The following is a 25920-nucleotide window of genomic DNA, read 5'->3' as shown; positions in this document are numbered from 1 at the left end:
CTCAATGGTGATACTGAAACTACTCCAGTGTAAAATACAAAACACTGCTGAAAGAACATAAATATAAGTGAGAGGGAAAAATACTTTGAATATCAACCTACTGATTGAATAAAATGCCTATCAAAAATATCATTAAGGATAACCAAAATAGTATGTTAATTCTTCAACATGCTAAGCAAAGTATTATTATATTACCCCACAATTCTTGTTATATATCCTATAGAAATAAAAATGTACATCCATACCAGTAAACAACTTCATTCCTAGTTTTCTAAAGTGAAAATAAAACATGTACACATCATATGATGAATAAATAAATGGACTATATGAAAAGTCCATTAAATGCCATCATAAGAAAGAATATAGTTGTGATAACCTACAAAAAGAGCCTAAAAAGTAAGTAACAAGAAACAAAGAATGTAGGCATTGTTAAGATTACACTGGATACTGCCACATGCCAAATGAGGTCTAGAACCACACTCTTTGGACATAAAGTAGATTAGTGGTAGCTGGGGCTGGTGGAAAAAAATCTTGAAGCAGGAGTACAGGTATGTGGAATAATGAAATGTTCTAAAATCAGGTCATTGCAATGATTTCACAATGTGTAATAAAATCCAATAAATTATGCCAATATAAATGGATAAATTATGTTATATAAATGATATCTCAATATATTGTTTTAAAAACAGAAGAAGGTACTTTATATGCTCTGAAGCACTTGCACACATCCTTATTGATAGGTCAGGAGCAAGTGGCAGAATCCTGACTATGTTTTTCATCCTGAGATAAATTCACAGGAGGAATACTAACTTAACAGTGCTTCTGACTTAGAAGAGGAAGTACAGACTTCTCTAAGGCAATAAGGACGGCAATGTTACTTACAAATCTTCTGGGCACTGAGTGCCATGGAAATAGGGCAGCACGGTGACTTCCACAGCGCACTGTACTTGAGAGCCTTGGCCATCCCTGATCGCAGTGGACACTAGCACTAAAAAGAAACGTAAACCTCACAAAAGACAAAGATTCTTTTACGCATGATGACAGCAACTGAATGGCAGGATTAGTAAAGCCAGGAGAATATGAAATTGTAAGCTGCCTTCTCTTCCACTTGGAATGGCAGCAAAGAAGATAAATATTTGCTGGGCTGGTTTGCCTCATATATTGATAGGAGCCACAAGGGAATCAAAATAAATCATGGCACCAGAGGTGAGTGTTTTGTTTTTCAGTTTTTCAGTTATTTGGGGAGACTGCATATTCCAACACGAAGCACTGAGTGCAATATAGAGTGTGTGTGCCAGAGAAGCAGGCAGGATGGGAGTGGAGGAGCAGATGTTGCCAATGAGGTCCCGAGGCTTTGGAGAGTGAGTCCACTCACTCACTAGTGAGGCAAATTAACACAGAGGCCACCCAAGCTTATCTGCTCTTTATATTTACAAAGCAGTGAGTAGGCCAGTGAGTAGGATGGGAATTGAAATACTTGCATACAGCTGGCCCCGATTTAATCTTTGGCACAACATATGGTTCCCTGAACCACAGTCATGACCCCTGAGCACAGATCCATGTTTAAGCCCTGAGAACTGCTGGATTTAGCCCAACCCATCTCTCCCCCAATCAAAAAAGGCAGTGAGAACTAAAACAGGTAAGTTATGGGACAATGGAAGCCTAAAATGTGAAACACAAACTCTGTGGAGAGTCTAAGGAGTGGGGTGATATTTTAACACACATCTAAGTGGAAGATGGGTCTAGAGAAAAAGAAAAGAAAGTGTTACTAAGGGTTAGTTTGTGTTAAATGTGGCTGTAAATGGTTTGGGGGGCACTTAGGAACATCTTCCAGTGTCATGGGCCTGGATTTTTGGTGCGAACTGCAGGGAGTGACGATGGTAAAAGCCGCAAACCATGCTGAAGAGAGCCACGAGAGTGTACATGTGGTCTTTATTTTCATGAAAGCATTGCTGAAACACAGGCTGAGGTGTGAGGAAATAATTTTTAGTTTATTTCCTTCCCCTTCCCTTCTCTTCATTGTTCGTGAAGTGACTGAGGCCACAGAAGGTCAGACAACTGTGACTGTTAATGCCCCACACATTGTATGCCACGGCTTACACTCTGGAGCCAATGGTAGCACTGCAATATGGAGATCACAATAAGCAGCATCAGGAAGTGCCAGGGATCAAACTCATGACTTCAGGTGTGCTAGGCAAATAGATTCTCTGCTGATTCACTGAGCCACATACATGGGTCTGATACTTAATTTGGAAGGTCAAAGCTTTCCAAGTTGTGGCTTTTGGACACAAGACATCTTATAATCAAATACAAGAAAATTTAGGGATCTGCATTCTCACAGTATTCCGAACCAATGTGTATTAGATGGACCTCAAGTTTAACCGAGAAAAAAAGATGCAATTTTTATAAGTACCCAGTGATTCCACTACAGATTATACTGGCCCTTTGATTCAAAGAAGAAGATGTGAAAAGAAACAGGTCAGGAAGTCCGCTAATGTGGCACATTGGGTCAGAACTGTCTAACCTTCAGACAAGAGAGGAGACTGGAGTGATAGCTCAACTGACTGGGGCTCATGGTTTGCATGGAGGAATTCCAGCATGAAGCTGCACATTGCTCCCAAGTACTTACAGGTATGACCCCCAAAAGGAGGAGGTAAGAAAGGAGAGATCTAACATAATAAAATATCCCTCAAGTTGTATTTATTGTTGTTGCTCATGTTTACCCTATCTAGATATTGAACTCAGAATTATCTTAATTTATAAAAAGATTTAAAATTGATGAAACCACAATTTCATCACTTCAACATCATAATATCACTAATGTTATTTTTACATAGAAACTAGCTCATCAACCTAAACTAAAAATCATTAAACTTATGAAGATAAATAATAAGATTATATTTTCTATTTTTAGGAAACCAGTAAAACATTCAGAAAAGGACAGAAAATATCCCAAAAGTGCACAGTAACTTACCTTTATAATTGTTTGTGGGATCTCCGGCAGGCAAAGCAAAATAATACTGGGCATCTCTGCCATGATACATGGTGTGCTTGGAAGTATTTCCTATTTGATAGCTAAATTCATAATAAAAATCCTGCAGTTTATTCCCCAAAAAGCAAAATAAAAGCATAGATTAACAAACAGAATCATTTCCCCAGTAAATACATATATGCCTGCATCCTTTCTTCTGCTTGAACATTTTTCAGACAGTAATGGGGCAGAGAATATCTCAGTGTCCGGAGAGCACAGACAGGTAGTGATCTTCCCCCTCACTACCTCCTTTCTCTGTATACTCTTTCACTCTGGGCTCCATAGAAGGGCTCGTCTGTAACTCAGGCTAGTAGGTCATGCATCCTCTTACTGGTCACAGAATGCTGACATCTAGGATCCTTGAGATGAACTGTATGCAGTTTTACTTCACTCAAGGTGCACACAAAGAGAAGAGGCATGAGAGGAATGATTGTCTCAGGTACTTTAGGTGAGTATTTCCTCAAAGGAGAAATACAGATGGCCAAAGAACATGTGAAAAAAATGTTCTACATCACTAGTCATCAGGAAGATGCAAATCAAAATATCCACCACAGATACTAGCACACATCTAGAAGAACAAGAACAACCAGTATTGCTGCTGATGTGGGGAGAAAGAGACTCTCTTTCATTATTGGTGGGTATGGGGCGCTACAGGGAATGATTAGGGGAACAGCTGTGGTCAAGGGTGAGCCCCCCTAGTCTTGGCCAAAGTGGATGAGTGGTAGGAGGCCCCTCTCTCAGCAGCGCCCCCTTGGCATCTCGCCAGTGACTCCCCCTCCCTCCTTAGACAGTCAGATGCAATGTCCAGTCACTGTGTCTAAAACAAAATGTCAGGGACAATTGAGCAAGCTAGTTGCCAGCCAGCTGGGAGCGTGGAGAACCAGAACACCCTGTTCAACTGCTTGTGGGCTTCTGCAGGAAATATGCCCTCCCCCCTCGAACAATCTAGCGATTGTTCTCCCTTTTCTCTTAAGGTCTATAAACCTAAGCCTGATTGCAATAAAGAGAGTCTTCTCCCTGAAGAGGTTTCTGGAGCCATGTCTTGTCATTGTCTGTCTTGTCTTTACATACGGCTCTGCAAACTCACCCTCCCATCTGGTGCACAACAGGTGGGGTTGGGTGGACCGCCATGGCTGGCTCCCCAGCAGGGTGCATGGACCCAACTAGCCAGAATGACAGGGGAGAATGCCAACTGCTTTAGCCTTTTGGAAAACAATATGGACATTCCTCAAAAAACTAAACATTGAGCTTCCGTATGACTCAGCAATATCACATCGGGGAATATACACCAGGGGTGAAAAAAATATAGCAGAAATGCCATCTGTGCTTCTATGTTCATTGCAGCACAATGGCCAGAATCTGAAAACAATCCCAGTGCTCGAGAACAGACAACTGGATAAACAAACTATAGCACATCTATACAAGGGGATACTGCACAGCTGTTAGGGAAAATGAAGTCATAAAATTCGCTTATTCATGGACATGGAGAGTATCATGCTGAGTGAAATGAGTCAGAAGGAGAGGGACAGATATAGAATGATTGTACTCATCTGTGGTATATAAAAAATCATAGAATGAGACTAATTCCCAAGGACAGTAGACACAAGGGCCAGGAGGAAGACAGTAGACACATTGGTCCATGGTTGGAAGCCTACTTATAGTGCTAGAGGTGAAGCCAGCTAGGGTAGAGAAGGAACCACCATGACAATGATCACTCTACATAAGAACCGTGTACTGAAAGTAGGTAAAGGAACTAACACGATAATCTCTCAGTGTCTGTATTGCAAACCATAATGCCCAAACTGGGAGTGGGGGAAGAGAGAGAGACAGAGATAGAGAAAGAGTGAGAGAGAGACAGAGAGACAGACAGAGACAGGGAGAGAGAGACAAAGGAGGTGGAGAGTGGCAGAAGGGACACTGAGGTCATTGGTGGTGGGAAATGTACACTGGTGGAGGGATGGGTATTGGAACATTGTATAACTGAAACCCGATCATGAACAGCTTTGTAGCTGTGTATTTCAGAATCTGGGTCCCCTGAGAATGTGGGTGGACTCTCAGAAAAGAGGCAGAATGGTTAGACCAGGGAAGCCATAGTGACTAGTCAGCACCCCGGATTGCAATAGTGCAGTGTCCACCACCTGGTCCCAGGAGGAAAATGTATCCACTCATTTAAACCTCAGAGAGACTGTGATGTGTAAAATCATCCCAATTAACTTCATGCAAAGCCAGAGAAAGAAACTTAGAGAAGTAAGCAGGTCTTATCAGCGTTGCCCAGTCCGCCAACACTGCCCCAGCACTAACTGAACATTTCTCCCTGATATGCAGGAATGGCAGATGCTAGCTACTAGTCCCACAGTTACCTGTGCTGTGGACATACTATCAGGCCTGCTCCATAACTGCTGCCTGTTTTCCGTTCTGTGAGAACATGCTTCTTTCGAACTGTGCTCATTTATCCTTACTCATTTGGGGTTGTGACGGGAGGATGCTCTCTTCATGCTCAAGCAACTTCACAACATGAAACATCATGCCCAATTCCCCACTGAATTTTTACCCTAAAACTGATCACAGCTTTTTAGATGAGGCTGCCTTATTCCCTGGACAGACGTGGGACTGCCATGCATACCGGTTTTCCTGACATGCAGAAGATACTAAAGATGGTCTGTGCCTCTAGGCCCTGGAAGGGTAGCACCTGGCAGGACACATCCTTTGGAGCTTGGTTAACTGCCAGATATAGCTGAGCCTTCCCCAGCAGATGGTGCTTTGAAACTAAAAAGAAGAAAAGAAAAAAAGAAGATTGAATGTGTAATAGAAAAAAGTCTAGAAGTGCAGGAATGCTTTTACAATACAAACCTGTGAGTTCTTAACTTAGAAGCATGACTATTTCTTGGGATCATGTAAGAAATTCAGATTTGGGATCCTCATCCAAACCTTTGAGGTCAGTGTTAACACGAGACTACAAATCATGCCTCCCAGGGGATTCGGATGTTCACTGGATGTGAACCAACTATGTACAGCAATTCTGTACAGTACATTGAAACATATTTACAAGGTGATCACTACTCAGGAAGTACAATTTAGGACCCCTGAATACCATAGAAAGCAGATAACAACTATGCAACAGAAGTCAAGGTGTAGAGCAGAAGACCTTATAGAATATAGCACTCCAGCAAACCAAACTACTTCTTTAAGCCAATGTTATCTTAAAACCTCACTTATAGAAAGATTGCACTCATCTGTGGAATATAGAATAACAGAGTAGGAGACTAACACCCAAGAATAGTAGAAATAAGTACCAGGAGGTTGACTCCATGGCTTGGAAGCTGGCCTCATATTCTGGGAAAAAGGCAGCTCAGAGAGAGAAGGAAACACCAAGTAAAATGTGGTTGGAGGCCACGAGGGAGAAGGGTGAAGCATGCTGAATGTAGACTAGAGACTGAACACAATGGCCACTCAACACCTTTATTGCAAACCACAACACCTAATGAGAGGGAGAACAAAAGGGAATACCCTGCCACAGTGGCGGGGGTGGGGTGGGGTGGGGTGGGGTGGGATGTGTGGGTGGGTGGGGGGATATGGGATTTGGGGGGTGGGAGGGATGCTGGGTTTATTTGTCGTGGAGAATGGGCACTGGTGAAGGGATGAGTTCTCGAACTTTGTATGAGGGAAACATGAACACAAAAATGTATAAATCTGTAACTGTACCCTCACTGTGACTCACTAATAAATAAATTAAAAAAAAAACCTCACTTATAAACACACATAGGTATTTTTTAATGAATTCATAGTACTGTTAAATTTTCAGTTTCTTTTTATTAAATGCATTATATCATAATAATATATGTTCAGAAAACTCATTGGAGATAGTTGCATTAGACTGACATATCTTTTATTTCCCCATATGTATGTGTGTGTGTCAAGACTAATGTGTCTTTTTCTAACCCTTTAAGGTTTTATTTTATGTTTTATGCCTAAAACTGAGACTAAATGTTTAGTTTCTAATTGAATCATGGGAAGGACAGGAGGATATTTACAACGATGTAGACAAAAATAGTAAGAATCAAAATGTTAGGCTTTTTTTCCCCTCTGGAAAATCCATTGTTCATATGCCTGAAAAATAGGGATATGAAAAAATGTAGGTCCTCACTGATCAGCAGGGAAAAGCAAATCAAAGTGACATTGAGGAATCACCTTGCCTATGTAAATGTGGTCCATGCCTGGAAATAATAAGTGGTCTCACGGAGATTACAAAAAGGGAACTTATTATTGCTGCTTTGTTCAGACTTAGCCTAAGTAGACTAAAGACTGAACATATGGCCACTCAATACCCCTATTGCAAACCACAACACCCAAAAGGAGAGAGAGAGAACAAATTGGAATCCTCTGCCACAGAGGCGGAGCGGGGTTGGGGGGATACTGGGTTCATAAGTGGTGGAGAATGGACACTAGTGGAGGGATGAGCCCTCAAACATTGCATGAGGGAAAAACAAGCACAAAAATGTGTGAATCTGTAACTGTACCCTCACTGTGACTCACCAATTAAAAAATAAATAAATTATAAAAAAAACAAGAAAATAAAGATAGCTTCCAATTGACCCGATAATTCTACTCTTGGGTATATGCACCAACACTACAAAAATGCTCATAAAAAAGACATGTTTATTGCAGCATTGTTTACCCTACCCAAGATCTGGAAAGACCCCGTGTCCAGATGAATGGATAAAGCAATTGTGATAATAGAAAACTACTCAGCAATGAGAAAGAGAAAATCTTGCAGCTTTCTGCAAGATTTGCTACAACTTGTATGGAATTATAGAGTCATGTTAAATGAAGTGAGTCAGAAAGAAAAAGAAAAACACCAGATTATTTCACTCATTTGTAGACTATAAAGAAACAAAACAAGGACTGTACAATCTCCAAAACCTTTTTAAAAGTTCATAACTGTAATGTGAATGTTCTGCTATTAAATTCAGTTATGGATACAATAAAGATAATCAAAACTCTTCTTGCTAAATCCCACAGCAAGACAATGTTGACTTGTGTTTTTATTTTGGATAATTGAGAACCAAAAAGAATGCAGAACTGGAAATTCACAATGGACCTTTAATTTACTGAAAACTGTAGTCACTGAACCAAATTCATTAGTGGGTAATGAGTTTTATATCTTTCTGCTTGTTATAAGTAAGTGAAAATATCCAGAAAGGGGCAAAGTAACTAAAAGTTACCCAAAGGGAAGATTTCAGACTGAGTCATGGAAATGCTAGAAGGAACATGAAGGGGAGAAAATGAATAATGTGCTGTGCATTCAAATGAAAAGTGACTAGAAATAAGAGTAAAAACATCTTCTTGGATTTTAAATATATGAAAAAATTATCACCCAATTTCATGTCAGGAATAAACTTATCAGTTATTAAGACAAATAAAAAGCATTTAACTAAAAAAACACTGTTTTGTATTAAACAGCCTCTTGACCCCTTTAAGAAAGTAAATTTACAGGAACACATTGGTATCTTTTTTGCTGATTCTCTAGTAATATTGTGACACGACAGTAAAGAAGGTGAGGATAGTGAAGCTGCCCTAGAAAAAAATCTAGGGAAAGTCAGAAGTACATATAATTTCTGGGTGTGTGTATGAATATAACTAACCCCTTACTACACCCTGCAACAGACCCACATAACAGCACAACATACCCACAGAGGCTTGTAGGACGTATGTCTCTCCAGGACTCAGTGAGTATGGCTTTATTGTCACAGCTTGTTCCATGAGTCCTATATAGGAGAGACCACATGGGAATAATGGTCAGTGGACTCCCTACAGAGTTTACCTTCACTTCAGAAATAAAGATGAAACAGATACTGGTTAAACCTGGTTAAACAGTCTCTCTGTCCCCTCTCTCTCCCTTCCTCCCTCCCTCCCTTTCTTTCTCTCTCTCTCCCTCCCTCTCTCAAACAAGTTCATTAAAGCACTGTGATTTACAAAGTTATTCATATTTGAGTTTCAAACACACAATATTGCAGCACTGATCCCACTACCAGTGTCAACCTACCTCCATCAATGTTCCCAGGTTCCCTCCCATACAGCCCCCCTCTTACCCTCTCCCCCGCCTCCCCTCCCCCACACATAGAGCTTGCCCTCTTGACAGGCACTTTTCTTTCTTTCTTTCTTTCTTTCTTTCTTTCTTTCTTTCTTTCTTTCTTTCTTTCTTTCTTTCTTTCTTTCTTTCTTTCTTTCTTTCTTTCTTTCTTTCTTTCTTTCTTCTTTCTTTCTTTCTTTTTTTTCTTTTGCTTTTTGGGTCACACCTGGCAATGCACAGGGGTTACCTCCTGGCTTTGCACTCAGGAATTACTCCTGGCGATGCCCAGGGGACCATATGGGACGCTGGGAATCGAACCCAGGTCAGCCGAGTGCAAGGCAAATGTCCTACCCGCTGTGCTATTGCTCTAGCCCCAACAGGCACTCTTCTAGGTCAGAAAAGTCAGTTGTGAAAGTGCAGGTCTCTTGATTTCAGTACCATTGACAATGTGGTTCAGATATTTGGCTCTAAAATATCATTCCTCTCATTCCTCAACACCACCTTTGTACCGGAATCCCCTGGCCTGGCCCCTGTTGCTTCAGATCTGCCCACTCTCCTTTTTGACCCACTTCAGCTGCCCAGGAAACCTTAGACAGTCCTTGTGTGTTTGTTTCATTCTCTGTGACTGACAGAGGTCGAAGGTGCAAATCTGATTGGCTTAATTGTGGAAAACTCACACCTACCTAGAAATGTTATTACTTTGTTCAATACTGGTCTTCTTTATAACCTCAGAACCTATCTCTAACTCTCTCCCGACAACAGAAAAATCTCAAGCACTGGGCAGTGAGCCCAGCTAGGGAATGACACTTCAATGCAATCAGAGTACCACTAAACTTAATTAGTCTGTGACTAATCTAACCAAGGCTGTTCCTCCCAGACCGGAGTATAAAATGAGGCTCCCATAGCCATGCCAACGGACTCCGTGCTAGGCCATTTTCAGTCGGGAAACCTCTCTCCGAAAGGGACCCATCCCCGCCAGCCGACCTCCACTACCCAACTGCTGCCACGCTCCAAGCCACTTTCCTGACACATTGTAAGACACTTCCTACCCATTTTCCATAATTACCACACCATATTTGATGGAGTTCAGATAGTAGGCAACAAATCATAGAGTTTGATACATATATATGTGTATATATGTGTGTATATATATATACACATACATACATACATACATATCCATCTTGGAGAGCCCGGCAAGCTACCGAGAGTATCTTGTTCACATGGCAGAGCCTGGCAAGCTACCCGTGGCGTATTCAATATGCCCAAAACAGTAACGATAGGTCTCATTCTCTGACCCTGAAAGAGCCTCCAACCATTGGGAAAAACGAGTAAGGAGAGGCTACTAAATTATCAGGGCTGGGAGGAATAGAGTCGTTACTGGTGCCCACTTGAATAAATCGAACAAACAACAGGATGACAGTGATACAGTGAATCTAACCAATGCATTTTTTTTGCCTTTTTGGGTCACACCTGGCAATGCACAAGGGTCACTCCTGCCTCTGCACTCAGGAACCACCCCTGGCAGTGCTCAGGGGAGCATATGGGATGCTGGGAATAGAAGCTGGGTTGACCGCGTGCAAGGCAAATGCCCTACCTGCTGTGCTATCACTCCAGCCCTAACCGACGCATTTAAAGTAATTTTAAGTCTTTTCACCGTATGAACCATGAGTAGTTTCTTAAATTGGTTATGATAGTAACCACTGATTATTGTAGTACTTACTTAACTAACCCTGAACTAAATACTCTGAAAAGAAAGATATCTCAATGCAAATCTGATGATGTGAAAAGGGATAATTTGAATGTCATTAATCTTTTAAGTTTATTTTAATTTTGGTTTGGGGGACACACATGGCAGGGCTCAGGGCTTACTTTTGCCTCTGTACTTAGGCATTCTCCTAGTGGTGTTCAGGTGGTGCTAGGGATCAAATTTCGGTTGGTAATATATAAGGCAATTGCTTGCACTCCTGTACTATATCTCTAGCTTCTGAAGTCATAATTTTAAAACTATTCCTGGAAATTTTCAGAAAACAGTGCATAAGAAATCAGAGATAAGTGTGAGGCCCGAGAGCTAGTGCAGTAGGTAGGTTTCTTGCCTTGCACACAGATGACCCAGGTTTGTTGATCAGTATCCCATATAGTTCCCCAAAGCCCGCCAGGAGTACCTCTTGGTACAGAGTCAGAAGTAACCCCTGAACATTTCCTGGAATGGCCCCAATACAAAGAGTGTGTAACTCAGGACTATGGGCCAATGTTACCAAACGTGTTATCACAAAGGGCTAAGATCCAATAAATTGAGAAAATTATCGTGAGCTTCTATAACCCAACTCTATGGTGCTGAACTCCTCGAATAGCCAGTCCACACTGTGACAACACTAGGAGACATACCCATAGGTACCTGGGCAACCTTCCAGGGACTGACACATAGAAGCTTTAATATATTTTTGCTCATAGTTTAAAAACAATGGTCTAAAGGCTTTTGGCAGGTTACAGAGGCTGATTCTTCCATTGATGACTACAGCCTCAGACAGCAGCAACAAAGACACGAATACAAGCAGAAATGGCAGGATTATTCCAACTATGTTAGTAATAAAAGTGAAAGTTATGAAACAAGTGAAGGGCTTTGAAATAAAAAGCCTTCTGAGACAGCTGCAGTTCCAGGATGCAAAGAGGAGTGCATACCAGAGGATGTGTAGTCATGGAAAACGGTTCGGCTGAGCAGGAACTTGGGCCAGTCCACCAGGAGTGTGGACTTCGTATGACTAGGAGTGGGGATGGGACCCAGCAAGTTATCCCCACCACTGTGACCTTCAACAGCAGTCACACTCGGTCTCGTTTCAGGAAGGCTGATTCCTAAGAAAAAAAGTCAAGTCAATGGATGGCAGACAAAGAGCTAAATAACAATTATTTATTTATTTATTCATTTAGATTTGGGGGTCCATGCCCAGGGCCAAACCCTGGCTGTGTGCTCAGGGATCACTCCTAGCAGTGCTTGGGGGACGCATGGGGAGCCACGGACTGAACCCAGGTTTGCTGCATGTAAGGCAAGTGTTTTACCTCCTGTACTGTTTATATGGTCCATAGCAATCTTTTTAAATAAAACATTAATTTAAAGCTAATATTGTCAACTTATACTATTAGTAACTACTATTGCTAGATACTATACATCTAAAATAGTAGCTAATACTATTTTATTATACACTCAAGAAATCATCTTTGGTCGGGAGGCTGGAGCAATAGCACAGCGGGGAGGGCGTTTGCTCTGCATGTGGCTGACCCAGGTTCGATTTCCAGCATCCCATATGGTCCCTTGAGCACCACCAGGGGTAATTCCTGAGTGCAGAGCCAGGAGTAACCCCTGTGCATCGCCAGGTGTGACCCAAAAAGCAAAAAATAAATAGTATTTGGACCTGATTAGTGGTACAAATGCATTTTCCTCCCTTTTGCCAAATATTTATTCTGGTTTATTAAGTCAGGTACTAACCTAGAAATAGTCTAGAGATACAGAAGACATCAGAGTAACTCTGTCTTTGATACTAGGAATTCTGTGGTGAGTGATTCAGCAAAAGAAACAAGAAAATACTAACATTAATGCCATAAGGCCAGGTAATGGCAATCATCCTAAAAAAAAATAAAAATAAACAAGGACTTGGAGAAGAGAGGAGAGGAAAGGCAAGGCATATAAAGAAAGGGCTGGTCGGGGCTGGAGCAATAGCACAGCGGGTAGGGCGTTTGCCTTGCACGCAGCCGACCCGGGTTCGATTCCCAGCATCCCATATGGTCCCCTGAGCACCGCCAGGGATAATTCCTGAGTGCAGAGCCAGGAGTAACCTCTGTGCCTCTCCAGGTGTGATCCAAAAAGAAAAAAAAAGGGCTGGTGAGAGGAGATGAGATGCAAGGGGAAAGAAGAGTGGAGGGGAGGGCACGGGAGGGGAATGGGAGGAGAAAGATAAGAGACTGGAGTGGAGAAAAAGGGAGGGCTTGGGAAGGGGGTGTGAAGAGGGGGAATAAGAGGGGGGAGAGAAAAAGATGGGAGAGAGAAGAGAATGGGAGGGTGTTTGAGAAGGAGAGACAAGGTGGAGGAATTGGAAGAATGGGGGGAGAAAGTGGAGGGAGAGCACAGAAGAAAGGAGGGATGAGAGGATAGAGGAGGGAAGGATAGGTGGGGTAGGGCTGTAGAGGCAGAGGACAAGAGTTGAGGGTAGGAGAGAAGAGAGTAGATGGGAGGAGAGAGCAGGTGAGGGGGAGGAGTGGAGCTGAGGGAAGGACAGACAGAAGGAAAGACAGAGAGGCATGGTGGGCAGGGAAATATGAGAGGAGGGTTGGGTAGAGGAAGGCCCTGTGGAAGAATCTCAGAACAGAGACTTGAATGAGCTTTTTGAAAAATTACTTTGAAAATGATATGTAAGTTTATAATAAATGATGAGCGGAAGGGTATAAAATAAATAGAAGAAATACTCAGGGGCCATTCATTTCTTATCACCCCAAATGTGGTAGGGAGCCAAGGAATAGTCAGGGGTGACACTGGTTTGAAATTCTAAAAGCTTTCTGTTGTGCAATCAACAAGGATATATTCAAAAAGGATGGATACAGAGAGAAAATTTAAATTGCCTGCACAGTCAAAATGGTTGGACTCTGCTTAGAGAAAACTAATCTGTGATTTAAATGAAAGAATATTGAAACAAAAGCCACAAAAACAATCATTTGAAAAGGTATTTTTCACTCCTATGTTCATTGCAGCACTACTCACAATAGCTGAGATCTGTAAACAACAAAGTATCCCAGAACAAATATGAAGCTAAAGAAGCTGTACTCTATATGCAAAATGGAACACTGCAGGGCTACGAGAAAATAAGGAATCTTACAATTTGCTGAAATTTGGATAGAACTGGATGCTGTGATACTTAGCAAAGAATAGAGGACAAATACTAAGTAATCTTACTCTTATATGAAGTATAAAGAAAAGTGATACTGGGATACACATGGTCAGCAATGACACACCCTGAGTATGCTAAGTGGGGCACAAAGAATGAGAGGGATTATCTGGTACTCCAGTGGCAGGTATGGGATAGCAACATAATATTCCTAAAATTGTAATATTAACACTACTACAAACCACAGTGCCTAAATTAAAAATAAACATTATTGAAATAAAATACAGTGATCAAGCAGCCAATGTCGAGGAATTAGAATGAAATACAACTCTCAAGAAGTATAATTTCATAAATAAAATGCTTTCCCTTAATTTAATATTATTTATTAAGCACATGTGAATACAAAAATAAGACCTAAAACAGGTATGGGTTCATTAAAAGGGAGAGTCTTGAAGAAACCGTGAAGCTAGAGGTCATTGTAGAAGACTATCAGAAGATACACTTCCGCAATTAAACTGTAAAAATCATCAATAATCCATTTAATAATTCAATAAATGAATATAAATTTATCTATCTGTTCATTATCTACAAATATCATTGATAATTCATATAATTGTTCAGTGAGCACTTATTTATCTATATATTATTCTATAAAAATATCATTCAGCGATAACCATTGATTAACTTGATAGCCCCTTAATTGGGTGCTAGTAGACCAAGTGCTGACAGTTCTGGGAACATAAACGTGGATGCTTTCTTTGAAGATCTCATAGTAGCATGAGAAAACGCAGGAGGCAATATACATGACATCCCATCCACATAAAACAATAGGAATAAATGCATATGCTACAAGGAGGAATAAAACTTTTAGGCAGAGATAAATTGATGCCAAAAAAGGGAGTTTAATCTCTTCCTTTTGATTCTTGAAAGTAAAGAAGGGAGGGAGAAGAGGCTTACCCCAATAAAAATGTGGGTAGAATGCTCAGAGAAGTACTTTTGGTTAATGAGTACATGAGGTACAGAAGCGAGAACATGCCTACTTGAATCTGGGGCTACTCTTGGGTTACAGAAGTATAAGACAATAAAAGGACACAAACAGGTAAATGAGAAATCGAATTTTGGGTCTTATGATATCAAAAAAGGGAATTTAATCTCTTCCTTTTGATTCTTGAAGGTAAATAAGTTGTGTGTTTTACAAGTGTGGCTGTTCCTAGAAGTAGCACAAGATCAGTGGTGAAGGGTCTTGGGTCTTCTGGTGGTGCATATGCAGTGACTCCATGAAAGCAAAGGCATTCACAATACTGTTACTATCTCCTCAAATAACAGAGTGTAGATATATTGAAGAGATGGGGACATAGGGGTCTCAAGAAAGAGGGACTCATAGACTCATAGTCACCTGGTTGTCTTCTTTCGGATGGAACTGCTTCTTGAATATCACTGTAAAAGGCTTCAGAATCTATATGAAAGAAGAGAAACTTTTTTGTTATTGTTGAAAACCAAAGACTCCTTTGAAATTAATGTTGACTATCCCAATGTTTAACAAATATTTTCTTTTTTCTATTTCTAGAATCCACATATTAGTGAACTTCAAAGTCTCCTCAAGGACAATATTGCACTTCATTGCTGTGACAGTATAGAGAGGCAGGTGTCATTACTTCAATCATGGAGGATCAGGAATTCCAATTAGGTATGTGGATTCCCAATGACAATCCAGCTAGTATAATTGAACAAAGCCCAAGGGCATGCTTTCATGTTATTTCAAAGAACACTTGTACTAATTCACTTAGAAAAAGAGACTAATTCACTTAGAAAAAGATACACGGACACAAGACATCCTGTGTGCAAATGCCACTTTCCTTTCTCCATGTCGTTTTGAAATCTGAGGAATCCTTAAAGGTTTCCTCCGGTCAGCTAATGTGGGAGTAGCAAAGCTTGTCAGTGTGAACAGGGCAGAGACTTAGAGAAGGCCCGAATGTGACTGGTCACACTGAACAGTGTCATGAACCATGGCAGATCCTGGACTATTACTTTTCACTGACAATTAGATTTGTTCCCAAATTTTAGCACAAAAATAGTTTAAGTGGAACCTAATGAGTTTTAAAAAATGATAAGGTAAAATAATGTTTTTGTTTGTTTTGGGACCACACTCAGCCTCGTTCAGTGCTTATTTCTGCCTCCGTGCTCAGGAGAGAGCACTGTGCCAGGGATAAAACCAGGCTCTAACTGATATACCAAGAGTAAGTGGCACACCACATTTGATGGGGTGTAAGGCAGAAGACAACCAATCTTGATAAAAATATATACATGTATATGTATTTATATACATGTATATATATACATGTACATGTATATATACATATGTATATATATAAGCACACGAGACTCAAACTCTAACAACATGTTAATGATCTCTAATATAGGGGCTTAATAGCTCCAAGATGAGATGCAACAATTTTCACAAACTTTCCTCTAAGAAAAAGTTTTTTGATCAATTTTAGCCAATTAGTCATAATAAGCAATGCAAAATAAATTATTTAGCATCTGCCTTTGGGGCAGATGCTAAATATTTTTTTAAAAATTTTATTAAATCACTGTGAGATAGTTACAAGCTTTCATGTTTGGGTTACAATCACACAATGATCAAACACCCATCCTTCCACCAGTGCACATTCCCCACCAACAATATCCCGGGTATACCCCTCTTTCCCACCCTCCCCCTGCCTGCATGGCAGACAGTATTCCCCATACTCTCTCTCTACTTTTGGGCATTATGGCTCTCAACAGAGACGATGTTAAATTATTTATCAGGGAGATGCTAAATAATTTATTTATCATAACACAATGTGCAGGGCGTTTGTCTTGCAGGTGGCCGACCCGGATTTGATTCCTCTGTCCCTCTTGGAGAGTCTGGTAAGCTACCGAAAGCATCCCACCCGCATGGCAGAGCCTGGCATGCTACCCGTGGGGTATTTGATATGGTAAACACAGTAACAAGTCTCACAGTGGAGATGTTACTGGTGCCCACTCAAATAAATCGATGAACATCGAGATGACAGTGTTACAGTGCCTTTGAGGCAGACTTGGGTGGTGGTGGGAAAACTTGAAATAATGGTGGGAAGGTGTAATGGTGGTAGAATTGGTGTTAAAACATTGAATGTAATCAATTACTGTGAACAACACTTTGAAAATAAAATAAAATAAAAACAGGATTTGCTATACAAAAGAAAGATCCTTATCCTCTGCATTAACTCAACATCCCACAAACAATTATTTTAGGGAAGGGGAAAAGGATGAGAATGTTGAAGCGCATAGAAAATTTATTAAAACAAAGATGCTACGAGACTTAGTTTAAAGAAAAGGAAAGAGACTCGGAGACAAATATATAGCAAATGGAAGGTACAGATATGATTCTAGACTTGTACTATCAGATTTGTTCCTTCCAAGTAACAGGGGTCATTTACCAGGCAGGTGAAGGGAAGGGCTCTCTCGGGAGGAGGGCTGAGATGACAGAGGTCCCTTGTTCCAAGAGGTACCATTTGGTGCTGCAGTGCTGCTAGATGCAGATGTCTGATGTGTGCTGCCAGGAGGTTCCATGGAGAGGCTCTCTGGGTCCATGGAAGTAGCCTTGCCAAGGGTCTTCAACAGCTCCCACGAGTATGGCATGGTCCTTTCAGAGAGATCGGCTCTCTTTTGCTCCACAGAGAGTGAATTTAGCTCTAATATCTTGGGAACAGTCCCAAATCTCAAAGATTCCAGCAGTCCCACTGTTCTACAAAAGGGAACTTCAAAAAGATTTGACATTAAATTTAACATTAAACAAATATTAAAATAAAAAATTGAAATAAAATACATTTTTAAAAAGATATGCTGATTGGGGCTAGAGAGAATGCAGAGAGGGTAGGGCAGTTGCCTTCCACATGGCTGACCCAGTTCAATCCTCGGCACACCATATGGCCTGCCCCCCTGAGCCCTGCCTGGAGTGACCCCTGAGTACAGAGTCAGGAGTCAGCCATGAGCACTGCCAGGTGTGGCCTAACCTTTCCCCTCACCAAAAAGGTCTTCTAAATTACATAAGCATGATTTGTTTAAAACAAATATGATAAATTTTCAAACTTATGGGGAAGAATCTAAGGTGGCAAGCTCTGCACAGTACGAAGCAGATATGGGGTTCTGACTTGCACAATCATAGTGCCTGCCTAAACCTCTGATTCCCTGGCATGAGTCTTTCAGATGCATTTGCCAAACAGGTTGAGTGTAGAGTTCATTCTATACTTCATTATCGTTGCACAATTTATGAAAATTTTTTACACAAAATGTGGGGTAAGTCCATTTTGTGATGCTCTTTTAAAAGGTTATAAATCAATCTGGCTGTGATAATTATGCTGTTAGATATGTAACCTTTTTTATTAGTAAGTATGTATTTATTATAATAATTTAAAATACTTGCATAAGAATTTACAATAAGAGATAAATAACAAAAAAAGTGCTAAGTCCATTAAATGCTACAGTTTAATAAAGTAAACACCCTAGAAGAGAGTTTCGGTGAAGACAGACACCCATTCCGACTTTACCCTTTCATGAGAGTCAAATAATTTGACAATAAATGTTGACACACACCACAATCTAAAGACAACAGTTTGATTGGCTCAAAGTTTAAACACTAGATGTATTTTTACTGCAAATTCTTCTAAGACCTGATACTTTAAGCTAAAAAAACCCAAGCAAACAAAAAACACCTTAATTTACTTAGAGAATATGGGACTATCTTTCATTCAGGAAAGAATACAAATGCCCCCTGTGGCTTTATGTCCTTTGTGCAGTCAAACCAGTTGGTCTTGGAGCTCCACTTATGGAAATCTTGTATAACCTTCTTGTATAGGTGAAAACAAAAACTTATACAAGATGAGGACTTGACACAAATGTTTGTTGTAAAAGTCAGCTGAATCCAGCTCAGAAATAAAGATTGTCTGTTTGGCATTGAAAACGATCTCTTTTATCACAAATGTTACTAGTGAAAATTAATCTTTTTTAGATTTAAGCCCAGTGGAGAGTGCAATCAACACAAATGCCTTGTATGTTATTTATAGATAATTTTGTTTAGGCTCATAACAGTCTAATAAAGTGACATAACTATCCACACAAAGCTAAGTAAACTATTTCAGGGAAGTTCCAAAAATCACATTCAGTGGTATTAGATGTAGCAGGCCTGGAACCACCTCCCGTCTGCTCCCACAGAGAAATTGCCAAATGCTATGGTTTCCAACCATTGGCTCATGGGTTGCTGATGGCCAATAGATTTTAAAAGGCTAGAAACCTACTGGCTTTAAGGAGCAGACATATTTTGGAGAGAAAAATGTCCTAAAACAGTGAGGACAAGGGTGAAGATCCAGTACAATCAGAGGATGCTTGCCTTGCACAGTGCTGACCAGGACTGGATTCCTAACACCTCATACGGGTCCTTAAACCCTGCCAGGATTGATTCCCAAGTACAGAGCTAGAGTAATCCCTGAACAAATCCTCAAAGTGTGGCCTAAAAACAAAAATAAAACAATGAACACATGATATATTGCTTCTAATTGCTGTACCACTGCTTAGAAAAATCTGGTCTTGCCTTCTAGAGCCAACAAAGATAAGAAATAGCATACTCACTTGTTCTTTCTGCAACAATTATCACCACTGATACAAATAAAAGGAATATAAAGGAGAAAACTGAAGTGGAAATATGGGGTAGAACAGAACATGGTTCAGAGAAATCAGACTTCCCAATTGTTAGCAATTTCAAACAGCACAGTTTGATTCGTGGTTAAATACAGGAAAGCAACAGAAGTATTTACCTTCTGACTGCACTCATTTATGGAGTATAGAATAACATCACATGAGGCTGATACCCAAGGACAGTAGAGACAAGGGCCAGGGGGATTGCCCCATAGCTGGAAGACTGCTTCATGAGCAGAGGAGAGAAAGCAAGTGGAAAAGAGAAGGGATCACTAAGAAAATGATGGCTGGAGAAACAGTTGGGATGGGAGATACATGCCAAAAGTAGATAATGGAACAAACACGATGACCTCTCAGTGTCTGTGTTGCAAGTCATAATGCTCAAAAGTAGAGAGAGAGAGTATGGGGGATATTGTATGCCATTGAGGCAGGGGGAGGGTGGGAAAGAAGGGGTATACCTGGGATATTGGTGGTGGGGAATGTGCACTGATGAATGAATAAGTGTTTGACCATTGTGAGATTGTAACCCAAACATGAAAGCTTGTAACTATCTCAGGGTGATTCAATGAAATTTTTTAAAAAATTTAAAAAAGGAAATATTTACCTTCTATATTATTCTTTTTTGTTGCATTGACTAAAAAGAGATCCCAGGAATAAGACAGATTTGTTATTTCACTGCAGTCTTCACACTCAACTTGAAAAGAAAGTTCTTCATTCCAATTAACAAAGATGTCTTTAAAGTTAACTCGGGAGATGTGGACAAATCTACAACATGAAAGTCAGGTTTGGGATTTACAGGAAGACATGTGAGACACCCCTAGCTACATTTATTCTTACACATGATATCATGCTCTGCTGAGCCACTTCTGTGTGATTTAATAGTACTGACACAGCCAGTGTCCAAGTGCCTGTGCTGTGGCCCAGCGTTCCCAGCTCCAGCCGGTATGCCCTCACCAACAATGGCTAGGTCCTAGATGATGACAGGCACTGAACTTAGAAAGGCCTTGGAATCCTTCTGAGTCACAGAGCTGAGAGAGCAGGAACCAGGTCCCGAGCCCAGGCCTCTGTCATGCAGGGGAAGCCGTCCTACTCTCTCTCCTCGCATTGGGCTTGTTTCTATGACACAGTGGCAGCCTGTGCCCTGCATAATTCCCGCCCAGTCCAGCATGGACATCTGTCATTGTCACTGGCTTTGGGTGCTCACAAGGAAAGATGCTGCTTCTCCTCTGATGCTGTTCCTCCGCCTGCATGCTTGGTCATGCCTCATACACAAAACCCTCTGTTTACTTCCCTTGGGTTTGCGTTCCCGCAATGTACCATGCTCTGCACATATAACTTAGATCTGTGCTTCCACATTCAGCCCAGGGCAGGAGACCTTGAAGATCATGGCACACAGGAATCCAAAAGGTCACCATCTATTCATGGGCCTGCCTCTCCAAGTACTGTGTCTCTGTATGTCATGCATGTCTTTTAAGTGTGCGTATACATATATGTATGTATGCATATTTGTGTATATGTGTGTATGCATATTTGTGTATATGTGTGTGTGTTTTATCACTCCATAAATGGTAAATGTGTATGCTGAAGGTGTAGGAAAAGGGAAAAGACATAAAAATGGGGGTGGACATGGGCAAGGGGAGGACCACTGACTCAGAGTTCTTAGGGACATTACTGCCATGGATGTACATAATTCCCTACAGATATTAATAATTTTAGTACAAATTATTGTGTGAAATAATGTTTAAAAATATCATTATCTTTAGAGAGGAGAATTAAGTATATTTTTTCAACATTTCAAATGAGCCCATAGAAACACTGGCCCTCATCCCCAGAGCCAACATCACGTCTTAGCCCTTTCTTCCAGGCCCCAAGCTCTTGAGGCACGCATGTCAGAGCACTTGCTACCCTGGAATGGGGTCTGCACTTACTATGCACTGAGTTCCCACTAGGAAAGCCCAACATATAAGAATTACTCGGTAAACTCTGCTAAATCAGGGTTACTCTGGTCCTTCTTGGCCAGTGTACTTCCTTTTATCAGTGGGGACCCTGTTTAATGAACTCCCAAACCTGTGTGCAAAGCAGATACCTGCAGGCACTTTCAGTAACATCTGGGAATGGAAACAGTGAACCTGTCCCGCAGGACAACCACTGTGGGGAGGTGAGGGGCAGGTGGTACCTGAGTGCAGAATCAGAGCGGGTAGACAGAAACACACGTGTCTCTGAAGAGTTCCGGCCAGCACTGGACACTGTTAGTGACACTATAAACTGATCATAGCTGTCACTAAGAGAGTTTGCTGTGAAGATCAGGGCAGAAGTTCTGGTATCCAAGCTGTGTGGAGAGGAGGCGGTGAAACATGGGTGCTCCCGAGTGCTAGTCACGGTACATTTCCAGTAATACCTGCAGAGTGGCCCAGGAGAAAGTTTAGTTTGATCATCCCTGTCAGGTGATGCGTAAACACCAAGAAGCTTTCTCTGGGATACCTTAAGGGAGCACATAGTGTGGTGTCAGGAGAGGCCCTCCCTATTCTTGGAGTGAGATGGGTTTGGCGCTGGACTTCTAGGTAGACCCGCTTCTGGGTCTCCCTGCACTCCCCACCTCCTTGCCTGCCCCACTGATTCCATTGCCTTTTTCTGTACACCCAACTCAAGCAGGCCTTTGGGAATGTCAAATCTCAAAGTTCTAAAGAGCAAACAGCAAAACTTAATAATCTCAGATTTCTTTATTATTAAGAAGTCAAACTCAGAATTTGAAGATGATACAATATGTCTTCTCTTAAGATCTTAGAAAAGGACAACAAAAGGAGTCCAAACCAGGTAGGAGGAAAGAAATAATAAAACTTAGAGCAGAAATCAATGAGCTGGATTTCCGAAAAATAATCCAAAAGATTAATGATACCAATATTTCATTAGTTAATTTCATTAAATCAAGGCTCTTTGAAAAATAAACAAAATTGATTCACCATAGCCAGTCTGGAAACAGCCTAAGTGCCCAAGAACAGATGAATGGATAAAGAAACTATGGCACATCTATACAATGGAATACTATGCAGCAGAAAAAATGAAGTAATGAAATTTGCTTATAAATGCATAGACATAGAGAGTATGTTGTTAAGTAAAATGAGTCAGAAGGAGAGGGTCAGATATAGAATTAGTGCATTCATTTTTGGTATATTAAAATATATAGTAGAAGACTAATATCCAGGGAAAATAGGGGTTAGGAGAACTGGTCAGTGGCTAGATCTAACCTAATCTAACCCTAGATTGGGGCTGAGGGGAGGTAAGATAGAGAATAAGCCGGTATGACAAAAATGGCTGGGAATGATCATTCTTGACAAGAACTTAGTGTTAAAAGTAGGTAAAGGGATATTCTTGAAACCTTTCAGTATAAATATTGCAAACTACAATGCCCAGAGAGAGAGAGAGAGAGAGAGAGAGAGAGAGAGAGAGAGAGAGAGAGAGAGAGAGAGAGAAGAGAGAGAAGAAAAGCACCTGTCAAAGAGGCAGGCAGGGAATGGGGGGTGGGGATGATGGGAGGGAACCTGGAGACACGGGTACTGGGAAATATACATTGGTGGAGTTATGGGTGTTGGAATACTGTATGACTGAAATCCAACTGCGAATAGCTTTGTAAGAGTCTACCTCACAGTGATTCAATTAAAAAGTTAAAAAAAACCCATAGTATCAGACTAATTCTCAAGGACAGTAGAAACAAGGGTAGGAGTACTGAACCAATTGGACCATGATTAGAAGTTGCTTCAAGTGCTGGGAGGAAAAAGCAATTTGGATCCAGAAGGACAATTATGACGATGATGGTTGGAAATGATCACTCTGGACAAGAACTGAGTGCAGAAAGTAGGTAAAGAAACAAACATGATAACCTCTCAGTACCTATATTGCAAACCATAACTGCCAAAAGGGGGGAAGAAAGAGAAGGGAGAGAGAGAGATATAGAGAGAGAATAAAAATGTCTTTCATAGAAGCAGACTGGGGGAGGGAAACTGGGCACATTGATGGTAGGAAAGCTACAGTGGTTGAGGAATGAGTGTTGAAACATTGTATGACTAAAAATCATGAACAGCTTTGTAACTGTCTCATGGTTATTTAATAAAAATAAATTTATTTAAAAAAGCACATGCACACCATTATTTATTGGAGTGCTTTAGCTATTATACTCAGTATAATAGCTAACAGTTGGATACAACCTAGATGTCCAATGACAGATAAGTGGATCATGAAGATGTGGTATATTTACACAATGGAATACTACACAGCTGTTAGGGATGGTAAAATTGGAGACAACATGGATGGAGCTGGAAGACATCATGTTAAATAAAGTGAGTCGGAAGAAGGATAAACACAGGATGATATTAGTCATATGTGGTATTCAAAATAATTGGATTAGGAAATGCAATATTTTAGAGGAGGAATGCCCTGATCAACCTTGTCCCCACAGTATAGGGAGGAGAAGAAAAGAAACAGTGGAGGAGAGAGCATGCTGAGACAGACAAGAAGCAACAGGGCCAGGCCAGGCCGTCAGGAGAACCTGGGAACATTGGAGAATGGAACTTGACACTGGTGGTAAGATCAGTGCTGCAATATTGTATGAAACTGAACTATGAGTGACTTAAAAATCACAGTGCTTTAATTTCTTAAAAAAATTTTAAAAATTGGGGTTAGACTCCACACAATTAGCTTTCCCCTCTACCATGTGAAGACATAGTGAACAAACCAGGTCATGAACCTAAAAGATGATCTTCATGATATTGATTTACTAGAGCGGGCACCAGTAACATCTCTATTCCTCCCAGCCCTGAGATTTTAGCAACCTCTCCTCACTTATCTTTACCAACAATTGGAGGCTCATTCAGGGTCAGGGGAATGAGACCTATAGTTACTGTTTTTGGCATACCAAATACACCATGGGTAGCTTGCCAGGCTCTGCCCGTGTAGGCGGTATACTCTCCTTAGCTTGCCAGGCTCTCTGAGAGGTATGTGTGAAGTATGTGTGTGTATGTATATGTATATATACATACATACATATATACATACATACATATATACATACATACATCATACATACATATTACTCTCTATGAATTGTTGCCTACTGTCTGAACTCCATCAAATATGGTGTGGCAATTATGAAAAATGGGTAGAAAGTGTCTTATAATGTGTCTGGAAAGCTGCCTGGAGCATGGCGGCAGTTGAGTAGTGGAGGTCAGCTGCCAGGGCTGGGTCCCTTGGCGCTGGGAGGGTTCTCACCCGCGCCCCTATGGGGTACCCCAAGTGAAAAAAGCCTGGTGCGGAGTCCGGTGGCATGGCTAGGGGATGATATATTGAATGTTATTTTGACTTGATCTCGGCACCCATCATTCAGAACTGCAATAAATTTCTACTTCTTGTATTCCACCCAATCTGTGACTGTCGTTATAGCAGCTTGAATGTATATAATATTTAAGCCTCATATTACAAATATACCATAAATATCAATTAAAAAGCTATGCTTTATTCCACCCTTAAATAATTCCCATATATTTACACATGATATATGACCTCATATATATGCATATGTACACATATGTATATATGTATATATATATTTTACATATATCTATATATATATATATAAAAGAATCATTTGTTCGGGTATACTCACATTTTTAAAAGTTACTATGTCACTGGTGGGTATTTGCCCCCAGGACATAAAAACATTCTCTCAAAAGGACATATACAAACCATTATTTATTGATGCACTCAGTATAATAGTTAAGATAAGGAATCAACCTAAATGTTCGATGACAGATGAATGGATTATGAAGCTGTGGTATACATATATATATAATACAGCTGCAAAGAACAATGATACGCAATTTGCTACAACCTGGGTTGGATCTGGAAGATATTTTGTGTGAAGTAATCCAGCAGAACACAGACACAGGATGTTACCACTTACCTGAGGCATATTGAATACTAGATGAGGAAATGCAGCAAAGGGCATGCCAAGATCAGCCTTGACCCCAATGTTTAGAGAGGAGGACAGAGATGGAAAGAAATCAAAGGGGCAAGAAAAGAACAGGAATTAATAGATGAAAAGTCATTGGGGCTTGAATTACACTGGTGATATGGGTGAGTGCTATAGCCATATATCTAAAACACAGTCTCCACAACACTGAAAATATGAGATCTAAGCTGCAATCACTGGAACTTTGTCATGTGCTTCTCTAGTTGAC

The 25920-nt window shown here is 40.7% G+C and overlaps 1 protein-coding gene across 1 annotated transcript in view; it reads right to left on the bottom strand.

Moving 5' to 3' along the window:
- Positions 1-25920, bottom strand: part of PKD1L1 (polycystin 1 like 1, transient receptor potential channel interacting) — a 199575-nt gene that overhangs the window by 151352 nt on the left and 22303 nt on the right. Inside the window, exons 12-20 of the mRNA XM_055124814.1 lie at positions 21867-22088; positions 20295-20455; positions 17509-17757; positions 15372-15431; positions 11784-11954; positions 8719-8796; positions 5655-5797; positions 2975-3095; positions 883-988 (exon numbers count right to left, since the gene is read on the bottom strand). Coding sequence (XP_054980789.1) covers positions 883-988; positions 2975-3095; positions 5655-5797; positions 8719-8796; positions 11784-11954; positions 15372-15431; positions 17509-17757; positions 20295-20455; positions 21867-22088 — 1311 coding nt within the window. The remainder of the gene's footprint in view (positions 1-882; positions 989-2974; positions 3096-5654; positions 5798-8718; positions 8797-11783; positions 11955-15371; positions 15432-17508; positions 17758-20294; positions 20456-21866; positions 22089-25920) is intronic.

This window comes from Sorex araneus, chromosome 2 (assembly GCF_027595985.1).
Source record: "Sorex araneus isolate mSorAra2 chromosome 2, mSorAra2.pri, whole genome shotgun sequence".
In the NCBI taxonomy this organism is placed as follows: domain Eukaryota; kingdom Metazoa; phylum Chordata; class Mammalia; order Eulipotyphla; family Soricidae; genus Sorex; species Sorex araneus.
Note: the sequence above shows the minus strand (reverse complement) of the source record. Positions and strands in the feature narration are given on the sequence as shown.